At 47.9% G+C, this 12,050-nt stretch overlaps 1 protein-coding gene across 4 annotated transcripts in view; it reads left to right on the top strand.

Moving 5' to 3' along the window:
- The window catches only part of MAP2K4 (mitogen-activated protein kinase kinase 4), a 105,647-nt gene extending 95,501 nt beyond the window's left edge, over nt 1-10,146 (top strand). For all 4 annotated transcript variants that reach the window (XM_052809067.1, XM_052809066.1, XM_052809068.1 and 1 more), the window contains 4 exons: nt 3,147-3,224; nt 4,284-4,432; nt 7,989-8,034; nt 9,197-10,146. In XM_052809067.1, coding sequence (XP_052665027.1) covers nt 3,147-3,224; nt 4,284-4,432; nt 7,989-8,034; nt 9,197-9,310 — 387 coding nt within the window. In that variant the 3' untranslated portion in view covers nt 9,311-10,146. The remainder of the gene's footprint in view (nt 1-3,146; nt 3,225-4,283; nt 4,433-7,988; nt 8,035-9,196) is intronic.
- The last annotated feature ends 1,904 nt before the right edge of the window (nt 10,147-12,050 follow it).

The following is a 12,050-nucleotide window of genomic DNA, read 5'->3' as shown; positions in this document are numbered from 1 at the left end:
AGTCCCTGTTGCTTGTCTTTGCTCTGCTCAGTCAACTGTCTCACCAGTGCCACCTACCTCACCAGTCCCTGTAACACACAGCCTTTTAGTACTTCACACCCTGCCCAAAATACCTGCTCTCCATGCAGCCCTTTAATTCACTGTGCTGCATTGAAAGCGAGTCCTTCTGCAGTCTGTGAACTGCTCTGCTCTGCTGCAGCACATCCCTATGGATCTGCGGTGTGGGGGTCCTGGCACTGGCAAGGCCAGCATCCCCATAATTTTGCGCAGCCCTGTGCTGGCTGGTCCCTGGTGGCAGCCTCCTGACGTCATGATGTATCCCCAGCAGCGCGCAGGGCTGGGCCACCCGCCACCGTTCCTGCACGCCAGCGTCTGTCGCACGGGCGGTGTGCCCCACAGGGCTGTGTGTAGCCTGCTGGCCACAGTGGTGTTGTGCCTGAGGGACGGGGAGGGAATAGCTCAGTGTCCTTCACACCCACTCTCGCTGCTGGCTGCTGGAACCAAGAAGGTAGAAGGAGCCACCAGTGTCTGGCAGGAGGGGTTGGAGGCAAGAGGATGCAATGAGACCTTTGCACAGAGGGAAGGCGGGACTGGTGTTGCAGGGCTGCAATCACAGCAGCATGGTACTGGGCATGCTGCTGGGCTGATGGAATCTGGCTGTTCTGGGGCCTGAGACCCGGGAATGCTGGAGGGGCTGTATGGGAGCCGTAGGAAACAAGGCTGTTGCGGAGGGACAGGCCCATCACACTGCCAGTGACATGAGACACGGCAGGGTAGACACAGCATCACTCATGAGCGTGATTGATGAGAGTCCCTGGAAGCTTCTTTTCAGCCTGTAACCTTCTGTACAAGGGGACAGAGGAGGTGCCTGCTGTGCCACATCTAATGCTGGTCTGTTGTTAATGCCATGTTCTTCTATCCACCTTTCTCCTGCTGGCATTTTCCATTTGCTTTCTCATGAATATTTTGGACTGTTCACAGATATATATCACTGAGAGCATTTTGATTTTTTTTGTACCCATTAGGTGATGTTATTCCGTATGTTACTTCCAAGCAGAGGACAGCTTTGATTTATAAGTCTGAGCTCCTCTTGTCCTTCCTGAGCCTGAGTGTGAGCCAATGCTCACCCACAGGCTCCTCCTTGAGTTGTTTTGCTTCTTACTGAACGGTCCAGTAACCTCCTGAAACATCCAAGAGCATCCACGTCCTCAATGTTTGCTGCTTATCAAACCTTCAAATAAGCAAGTAGCAGGGACTGGGAATATGCGTTTTCCATTCAGATCCTCACTCCTCTTGCTGTTTTCACATACTTTTCCCACTGTCTCAACTACAAAATTGTGCAGAAATTGTCATTAGATTTCTGTTCCCCATATTTAAAGAAATGAATGCTTATATTGGCTATTAATTCCTTATCAGCTGATTTGGTAGTCTGTTGATATGGTGTACCCAATATGGAAAGAATGAACTCATCCAGTAAAGGCAGGATGCTGGCTTGTGAGCAGTTAGAAGCATGGGTTTACCTGCAGTATAAATGTGATAGGTTTTGACTGAGCTAAAAGATGAGCATGTGAAGGGCTGATGGTATGTTTAATAGAGTTGAATTTTAGTAATTTTATTATTTTGCATGCCAGAATTATTGAAACATCCATCCAAGTTGAGAGAGGAATAACTAATACATGAGTTTAAGATGAATGGAAACCATAACCAAAGGATAAGCAAGCAAAGTGAAGGGCAGACCTAGGAGGGTGGAAGAAAGGCAGTGTGTTCAGGGTACGGCCTTTGAAGCCAGTCTGTTTCAAAGCAGATACTGTAACTGGAAGTAAGGATGATAAAACACATCAGTGGCACTGGGAAGGCAATATACCATGTACTGAGGAGTAGTGGACACAAGAAGGTTGTAGAAGAAGCCACATGTAGAACCACTGAAGCTTGGTGGAAACTTCTTCTCCTTTCTCTATGTGGGTATGCATGGGTGACGGCCTGGGCAAGTTTCCTTGTTGGAGAAGATCCTGGTGACTAAGGGAATGGGAGAGGTCTGGAAGCAGTCACAGCTGGGGCAGCCATGTGTAAGTGGTGGGCTGCAAAGAGGAGAGCTGGCAGCATGGCAGAGCAACCAGAAATGCCATGAGGGTTTGGGGGCTGGGAGGTATTGTGGGAACGTGGTAATCTTATGCTGTGGTCCACTGGAGGGTTGAGGTTGCACTAAGGGACTTCATTCACTGCATGGCACTCATCAGCCGGCATCTGCCATGAAATTGTATAAAAATGTAGCTTAGAAAGCAACCAGGGCTTTCATAGTATTTCTTGTACCTGATAATTTAGTATTTTATTGCAATTCAGGTCTCTTTATCATTGTTGTAGTCAAACCTGAATGAGACCCTGTTTCTTTTGACATTTTAATTATTACATTTTTAACAAAAGAAGGCAGAATTAACCTTTTCTCAGAAAGATGACATGCAAAGCATAAAAATGTCTTGTACTGGTTCTCCTCTCTGGATAACTTGTTCTTAGGTGCAAATCACCCATGTCTGGCTCAATATTGGTTTCTATGGAAAACTTTTTGAGTGTCTGAAGACCTTGTAACATCATAGTTGCCTTCAAGGGATGCCCAGAACCTTGTAAAGAAGAGCTGCTCTTAAAATGTATTGTTTTTAATACCTCCTGAGGTTTAGTGACCAGCAGACAGTTGGGAAGAAGAGTTAGATGCTGCTAACCTCAGTTCCCTCGGCTGGTGGGTGAGAATACATTTATTCCAGTTCTTATGATTCCCTAGGGACAACTTCGCTGTAAAAACAGAGAAAGCAAGACTTTGTGTTAAAGAGATCCCAAAGTTAAACAAAACTAAATAAATAGACAGCAACAATTATTCAAGCTGCTTTTACAAAAGGAAAAAAAAAAAAAGATTGGACTATGCTGAATTGCCATTTCAGTTCACCTTTTACACTATACCTCCATAAAAGCAGTGTTTGATTCCTTAACATCTTTCTCTGCTGGGGTTGAATGTCTGCCCTAGCAACAGGTTTGCCTCTAGGGCTGTGCCAGGCTCTGCCAGGTGGGACGAACTTGGAGTTTTTTCTGAGTTTGCAGGTGCTTCTCATTCCTTCCTGCATGGCACAGTGTTTGACTGGTCCTTCTTCCTGTTTCAGCCTGAAAGGATAGATCCCAGCGCATCCAGGCAAGGCTATGATGTCCGCTCAGATGTCTGGAGCTTGGGAATTACATTGGTAAGTGAGTGGAGTTTAAACCCTCTGCTGCGCTGTGCTTTCCTGGTGAGTAGCCTTGGTGCGCTTTGCAGTGTGATGGAGTAGGTTGGTGTCAAACATGTGCTTGAAACAAAGCCCAGCTCTGCTGCTGTGAAGCATTTGCATGTTGTGATTGCAGTGGGCACCTCCTGGCTCAGAAACAATATAAACCCCTTCAAGGCAGATGGCTCTCCTGAGCCCCTGAGGTTACATTTAGCTGCAGCTGTGTTTTGCAGAGAAAGAGATGTGAGCAGGGAAGAGGTGTTGGATCATAAATGAATTTTGTCTTCAAAATCTCAGATGAGAAGCATTGGTGGGTGCGGTGGTGCAGAACAGAGCATCCAACCTGTGTAAATAAGCCTCTCGCAGTCCTGGCATCTGGTGTACTTCAGCTGTGCAGAAGACTTCAGTTAATCCTGGATCCTGGTTGCTGATGCCTCTCTGGCTTAACCACAGCACTTCTGAATGCACACAATGATAAATTGAAAAGATCTTCCCTTCTCGAGGTGGTGAAATAGAAGAAAAAGCAGAAGCAATAAATTCGAACCAATAGCTTCTGTCTTCCCCACTGATGTTTTAAAATGCTTATTTTCATTGTCCTGCAAGGAGCAGGGAGTTGGACTCCATGATCTTTATGGGTCCCTTCCAACTTGAGATACTCTATGATTGTGTGATTCTCATTATCCATTTTCTCCAGTGGTTGTTAGGATGCTTGGGAAGGGACTGGAGGATTTTACTCTCCTACTTTTGAACAGTAAGAACGTTGGTTCATTTTGTAGTCAGTAAAGGAGAAGACATTGTCAACATGAAAGCATGGGATAGCCAAGTTAAATCTGGAGGTGCTGCTAATGTAGGCAGCAAAACTTACTATTGGGTAAAACTTTCCCTCCTCGTCTCTCAGCTGAGCTTTGTATAGGGAATGGGATGAAGAATCTCATCTTAGTCTTCCTTTTGGGGGCTTCAGGGTCCTTGCAGACATTTTCCTACCTTGATTGGACTTACCTTGTGTAACCTCCCTGGTGCTGTGCTGTCTCTCTGCAGTATGAGCTGGCCACAGGGCGATTCCCCTACCCCAAGTGGAACAGTGTGTTTGACCAGTTGACACAAGTAGTAAAAGGAGACCCACCGCAGCTGAGTAACTCAGAGGAAAGGGAGTTCTCCCCAAGTTTCATCAACTTCGTCAACTTGTGGTAAGTGTTTCCTACTGAAAGCACTTGGAGTTGGCTTGTTTTGTCATTGCTAGGTATTTGGCAAGGGTTGCATGCCAAGCACTTCCTAGCTTGGTTTCACATTTCTGCGCCAATGTGAGGGTGAGGACCTTTCACATTTCACTGGTTTGGAGGTGATGGGAGACTTGTCTGGGTGGGGGCTGAAGGACAGACCTTTGGAAACTGCTCTTCGAGGAAGGGATGAGGAGAAAACCTCTGAGATGAGAGTCTGTGCTCAGGAGAGGCATGATAAGACCCGTGGCAGGAGGTTTGCATGACCAAGTAAGGGCCTAGCCTGTGCTTCCTGTTCCTTGGTATGACACAGCCTTGGAACAGACCTGCTGTTTGCCCTTTCTTCTGCAGGCAGAAGCCTGAGACACCTGGCAGTATTGTCTCATTGTTGGGCAGAGGATCTGTACTGGTCCTGCCTTTTGCCTGGCAGGGCCAGGAGCCTTCCCACCCAGTTCTGCTCAGCACAGTGACTGTCAGGACCTGTAGCGCATGGCTGGCTTGGTGGTTGGCTTCATGTCTTGTGCCAATCGTATGTCAAGATCAAGACTAGAGATGGTTTTCTGTAGGGCAGGGCCTCCGCAGCGCAGTCAGTGTTGGATGGAGCATGTGCAGTGTCTGCGCAGGAGGGGCTTGGGGCAGTCCATCTGCCTGCCATGTGTGTGTGGTCCTGCTTAGGTTAAGGGCTGATTGTGAATTTTCTGATGAAGTATTTTTCTCTCAAGATGTGAAAATTGTTTAACATAATTTCGTTAACCTAATACTGAAGCACACAGGAGATGCATCAGTGTGACCTGCGTTTGTCTTCTGGGACCTTCTGCCCTGGGCAGACCCAGGTGATGGACATCCCCAGCATAGGGGTGTCCATCTCAAAGCTCTGTGACACAGGAAGACTTAGCTCTAGACAATTTTAACTTTCAAGAGGTTTTGTTTCAGGGTTTTGCATCTGCTGGAGATGTTTTTGGGGTTTGGATTTTACTCTCTTTCAGAATTCTGAATTTTTGTGGAGGCCAGGTTCCACTTTCCAGCTGGCTGTAAGGAAAGCCTGGTTATTGTCTTTGGGCTGCAGAAAATAGAGCATCAAAACAGTTTGCTGCTCAAAAGAAGTTCCCATTTTTCAGTCAAAAACGGTGTAGTATTTGGTTAGAAAGTCAGAGTTGCTTTCCCTGTGTACAGTACAAGCAATAGTTTGTTTCCCACATAGTTCTCTGCAGAGATGCCATGTCATTACAGAGTTTGCAAAGCCAGGAGCTTGCTCTCCTGCCCTGTATGCACTGGTGAGTTTGGCTCCACATCACCCAACAGAGGAGCCTGCGTGGCATCTCTGGTAAACAGCAGCATCTTTGGCCCATGGCTCTGATTGGGTCAATTCATATTTCCAGCCCATTTAACCCTCCCAGGGCCTGCTGCTCTGGAAGAGCCACAATGCATGGAGCACGAGGCAGTTTTCAGTCTAATTCTGGTTTTTCTTTTACCTGGTTTTGTAAATAATCTGACTTCTGCCTGGAATATTTATGATGTCTTCATAGCAACACTGTAGTAAATATTTCTCTTAATAACTGTTAATTAAGTACAAACAGTAATCTTTGGTGTTAGTAAGCAGGCAGGTGAGTCTCCAAAAGGCTGTGCTTTTAGGTGATAGCATAAGTCTCCTGGGCATTACCCTACAAATGCGAATCTAATAAACTTCTATTTTTGTGCATTCAAGAGTCAGGAAAAATGTTGAAAGAGAGTTCTGCAGTGTTGCTGCCTGCTCACTGTGATAGATCAGTGAGGAAAGGATATTTTTGATAATGTTAAAATGTTTCTGGGATTTTTTTTAATTTTTTTTTTTTTTTCAATTTGCTTTGAATCCCAACAGTGCTTTCTGGGATTTTTTTTAAATTTTTTTTTTTTTTTTTTTCCAATTTGCTTTGAATCCCAACAGTGCTGTGAATGCCTGGGTGGAACATTTTTCCCCTTCAGCCCACTTCCCTGTGTTAGATGCATATCTGAAGTCACACTCCTCCTGGAATTGCTTACAGCAATTCAGCTTTCTTCTCCAGAGTTTGCAGAGTATCCAAGCTTTGTGTCTGGCTTTTGGGAGCCTCATGCTGGCAGCTGCAGAGCTAGCCATGCTTGCAGGCAGAACCATGAGCTCCTGAGGTCCAGCGTGCCTGGGGAGGAGATGTTCCAGCGAAGGAGCTGTATGGCACCTGGTGCTGCAAATGGCCACTCCAGACATGCAGCTTCATGTCAAGCTGGAAAAGAAATGAAGGGTTTCTAGGACTGCTTTATGAAAGCATGCATGGACGTTTCAGAGCAAACTCGGTCTGTGAGCTGAAGTTCTGACTAGTTGCCTTAAAGGCATTGCGAGGAGCATGTTTGAACCCCTGAGGTCAGAAAATTAATTCCTGTTGGGTAGCAAAAGCCTGAAGCGAGGATGTTTGTGCAGCAGCCATTGGATTTCCTGCCCTCTCTGCCCCTGTGCAGCTCTGCAGGCAGGTCACAGGACAGAGCAGCGCTGGGCATGCAGTGTTAATTACCCTCTGCTTCTCCGAATAATTTGAGGCCACACTGTAGTAGTGCTGGAGCTTGAGAAAGGTCCAGCCAGAGCCTGTGGGGATGGAAATACGGCTGTTGGGAATTAGACTTAATTCCCTCGTTTGGGAAAGATGCTACAGTTGCCCTTCCTCTTCCCAGTGGTGCAGCTCTGGCTCCCAGGGCAGGGGCTGCCGGTGCCACCCATCACCGAGCCCCGTCCTGCAGCCCCTCTGCCTCTGGTCCTCATTGCCTCTGCTGTCCCTGCTATGTCCCCCTGCTGCAGGGCCTTTGGTGGCCTTCGCTGCCAGCTGCTGTCCCTTGGTGGGTGGTCGAGGTGCCAGAGGACCCTGCAGGAGGGGACACTTTCCAGCTGGCTCCCCTGTCCCCCAGCTGCCTGTGGGCAGCCATGTCACCTCTCCTATCCCTTCCCGGCGGCTGTGGCCTGCTCAGTGCTGGATGTGCCACCCATGCCGGGGATGAGCCGGGAGGGCTTGGGAGCCTGGACCTGGCCCAGCAGAGCAGTTTGGCTGTCTGCTGCAGCCTTGGCCCCTGCCCGTGCATGCCAAGATGATGGTGTGGTGCCTGTGTTCCCTGTCTGTGCTCTGGCAGGGAGCACTGGCTCTCCTCTGCCTTTGAGCCCTGTGCTGCCCGATGGAGGAAGAACAGGCCAGTCACTGCTGCCCAAAACTTGTGGTTATGCTACAGTCAAACCCATTTCCGTATGGAGGCAGCGGCAGTTGTGGTAACATTCTGCTTGCAGCTCCCTTGGGCTCTGTCCCCAGCAGGATTTGTTGGTGGCCACACCTGCTCTTCACCCATGTGGGGAGGGAGAGAGGGAGTCCCTGTGGTCACTCACAGATCAAGGATGGCTTTTCCAGGAAACAAAAAGCAGTGAGTCCCACCATGACAGCAGTGGATTCAACATCGTGTCCTGTAAAAATTCGCATTTGATGTCTGTCACAATTTCCCCAATCCCACTTTCTAATTCTCTTTCTGCTTTCTTTAGCCTTACAAAGGACGAGTCCAAAAGGCCAAAGTATAAAGAGCTTCTGGTGAGTGCAAAGCGTGGCTGTTCATGCCAGCTGTCACGGCTCTGCTGGTCACACAGCAGGGCTGCATCACATGTCTGAGGTCACTCCTTGTCTTCTTGGGCCATCAAGGCAGAATGTTCAGCTCCACAGCCTGAGGAAGAGCACCACCTCCATGCCACTGTCTCTGGCCTGTGGTCATGGCAGTGGCTGAGATCGTTAGTGTCTGTACATAAACACAGGAGATCAGCATGGGGGAAATGCCCCACTGCAGCAGATCGGTGATCACTGAAGTCGACAGGCTCGAGCAGAAGCATGCTTGGTGTGCCATGTAAATGCTGCCTTTGCTTGAGGTCCTGGTACTGTGCAGGAGCCCTGTCGAATTGCTGGCCAGCACTGTCATGTGTAAATGCCTCCAACGCACAAGTCACACAATGAGGTTGGGAGTGCTCAGGCAAAAGTGAGACCTGAAAGAGCACGGCTCTGGAGTAAGACAGCAGCAGAGCCTGCCTGTGGTGGGGGGTCCTAAAGGAGGGAATGCAGCAATGCTTTTGGGTTGGATAAGTCACATGGCAACCATGCACCTTCAAGGAGCTCTGGGCATCTGGAAGCCACCTCTTCAGGGGATGTGTGAAACCATGCCCTGGGTCCCCGATGGTGGTCGTGTGATACGAAAGGAGTTTGCCTGGTGTCCTGGCCCAGAGAGTCACCATGTCATTACTTTACAGGGTCCGGCCAGTATGGCCTCCTGGGCAGAGCAGAGGGTCAGCATTCAGGAGAACTGGGTTTGGGTCCTGATCTCCTGTTTGACCTCCGCAAGCCACGTCTCCCTGTCACTCCTGTCTCCCCACTGCTGATGAGGGTGATGATGAAACCTCTCTTGAAAGTATTTCAGTACATGTCCACGATACAAAGGAGCCAGGTGCTGCTAATACCGCACCCTCGCTGCCTCCTGCCCAGCAGTTCCTGACACTCCTGTAGTCCTGTCCCATCTCCATACTGCACATTTAAGATACAGATTCCCTGTATGTCAAGCCATGGACCAGGCTATGTCCTGTTGTCCTACAGCCACCACCAAGCCCTGTGTTCTTGCATCAGGCAAATGCATATGCTGAGCTTTTATCTGGGGTAGCCAGCATGTGTCAGAAGAGCGAATGTAACCTTGTTTTTTTTTATCTGATTCCAGAAACATCCCTTCATCCTGATGTATGAGGAACGCACAGTGGATGTTGCATGCTATGTTTGTAAAATCCTGGATCAAATGCCAGCAACTCCCAGCTCTCCAATGTACGTCGATTGATATTGCTGCTACATCAAACTCTAGAAAAAGGGCTGAGAGAAAACAAGCTGTAAAGAATTTTCATCACATATTGCAGTGTTTTTAATGCTCGCCCAGACACCATGTGCAATAATATTGGTGTTATTTCCATCCTGTCTGTATACTGTTGTCACATATAAAGTGCATCCCTGTAATATCTGATCACACAGTGTTAGTGTTGGTCAAAGAGAGACCTCATCTTGCTCTTTTGTGGACATATTCATGAAATGTGGAAATAAGTACATTTATTGTTGACCGTGATTGGATAGCACCTAAAATTCATTTCTGACTCAAAACTTGGAGACTTCTCAGCAGCTACTGGAAAGATTTTTCTCTCAAACTCTTCCAATTGTTGTTTCAAGTAATAATAAAAAGCAAACAAACAAAAGTTAGGCGTTGTCTGTCTAAACATTAAGAGACTTTGCCTGGAGGGAGAAGAACTTGCTTAACCAACGAGATGCTTTGCCTTCTGGAGCTAGAAAGGCAAAGGAGAATTTTATTCTTCACAAAGTGCAATAGATTTACTGCTATGAAATTCTGTTGCTTTACAGTCGCAGTGTACTTTCTGGGGACAGTGTGCTCAGCTGAACTTCCTGTTAAAGAGAGATCATGTTAAATATAGTGAATATGTCTTTACCAAAAATATGTTGCGTTGAAAGAGGCTAACATTAAACTATTCAGAGATGGGACATAATGTATTCTTTCTCCTTTTACCAAGCCAGCCACTCTTCACTCTTAACTAGGTGTCCTGTAAATTGTTACCTGGTAAGATAAGACCTTTGACCTGAAGAATTATTAAACTACTCGATTGAATTTAACCTGCTTGTGACCTGATTTATAGCTGCACAGTGCTCACCACCAGCTGGCTTTTCTTTGTCTTCGACAAGTGCTGTTCACAAAGTCTGCAGCTGTTTTAATGAGCCGCAAAAGAATGTCTGTGATTTCTAGCCAATATTTCTCATGTTCTTCGCTGTCCCCAGCCCTGATGCTAGTGGCTTTTCACTGACCCTGAGACCAGGCCAGCAGCACTGCCACCTCCCAGCCCAGTGCCCTCACAAGACCAAACCTCAGCGCTTCCTTCTCGCCACTGCAAGCAGGACAGTGGGCATGTCCCCCTGTCGCAATGGGGCTCTGTGCCTGCCCCGCTGCTGCAAGTCATGCTCTGCTTAGCTTGCTGGAGACTTTGTTCACCACCTTCTGGGCATATTTAACCTCTTGTGACCCTCCACAGCTCTTGTTGCTGCACCCTAGAGCGAACCACTTAGATTGTTTGGTGCAGATAGAGATGAGGTGGAGATGAGGGAGTGTCTAACGCCTTGTGGGCTTTTAGCTGACCCAGCAACGCCAAGCAAGCTATAATCTTCTGGCCCATTGCTAAGCAAAAAAGCACATAATTTGTTTTTTTTTTAAATTGACATACTTTTCAAACGTTAATTTTTCCTGAAAACTTTTTTTTTCCAAAACTTTTCAGTTTTCAGGTATTTAGTAGCATACTGGGGATAAAATGGAGGCTGCAGGATCTCTGACTTCCATTTTTAGTTGTCTGGTTTAGGCATTTGATAGGACTTCATCAATGTTAGAGCAACCTACTGTCAAAGCTCTGTGGCAAAACTGGACCCAGGACACACAGGGCTAGAGATGCAATGGGAGTGAAAACACAGCGGTACTGGCAGGATTCCCAAGGAAGGGCTTTCCATGTCAAATCAATGCTACCAAGTGCAAACTGGACTGATGCAGGAGCACTGGAGACCAGCACATCCCTGCCCCAGTTGCTCGGTTGGGAAAGGAGGGAGCCGAGGCTGTGCTCATGTGGACGCCTGGTGTTTCTCTGGCCGCAGAGGTGACACCCTTGCCTAAGGCTTGCAGCACTGCGCATCTCCCACTTGGCTGCCAGAGCTGGTCCCTCTGGCACCAAGGCTGACATGGATGTGATCCCTTGGGGCACAGTGTGCCTGGCTGGCCAGGGAGGTGCAGTCCTCCTGCCCTTCCTGGATTACATCCCTCCAGGGCTGCTCATCAGGCGAGGCAGTCACTAAAGTCTTCCCAAAACGGACAAGGCAGAGCTTTCTGAAGTAACTAGTCATTCCCAACAGCTCTGATAAATCACGTGGAAGGATCGGTTGAACAAGATACACAGCATATCTAAAGCAGTAATTCTCCCCCCAGCCCTGTAGCCTCAGAAAACTTGGCTTTTCTCAGGCTTGGCAAATCCCTGCAGCTGTGATTCATCTCACCAGCCTTCAGCCACTAGTAATGGGACCTTGGGTGTGCTGGGTCTCACAGGGTGCTGGCTGGGGGCCTAGTGAGACACAGATCCAGTAAAGACAGATGTGTGCAGAAGTGCTCTGCCTCTGCCCCCACCTTTCAGACACTGAAGTCTGATTCACATCTGCCCAGGGACAGGGAGTCCAAAAATGTTTCAGAGGGCTAACACTGAGATAGATCCTCCCAAAAATCAGTTTCCCTCCAACACAAGTGACTGCCTTGCTCTGCTCTTTTGGAATGACTGGGGTCCGTTCTCTGGTGCTGGCCCTGTCCGGAGCTCGTCTTTAGCAGCACAACCAGTTTGCTTTTGACAGATGGGAAATGGAAACACAAAGCTTTGAGCTGCCAGTGGCAAAATCAGGGTTGAGGTGCTGTGGCATGGTTGGCTGTACAGAAGGACAGGTTTAGTGTATTAAACATAGATTATTATAAACTATTAAGGGTGCACCATTTATTA

This window comes from Harpia harpyja, chromosome 14 (genome assembly GCF_026419915.1).
Source record: "Harpia harpyja isolate bHarHar1 chromosome 14, bHarHar1 primary haplotype, whole genome shotgun sequence".
Taxonomy (NCBI): domain Eukaryota; kingdom Metazoa; phylum Chordata; class Aves; order Accipitriformes; family Accipitridae; genus Harpia; species Harpia harpyja.
The sequence above is the reverse complement of the archived record's forward strand: the minus strand, read 5'-3'. Positions and strand labels throughout refer to the sequence as shown.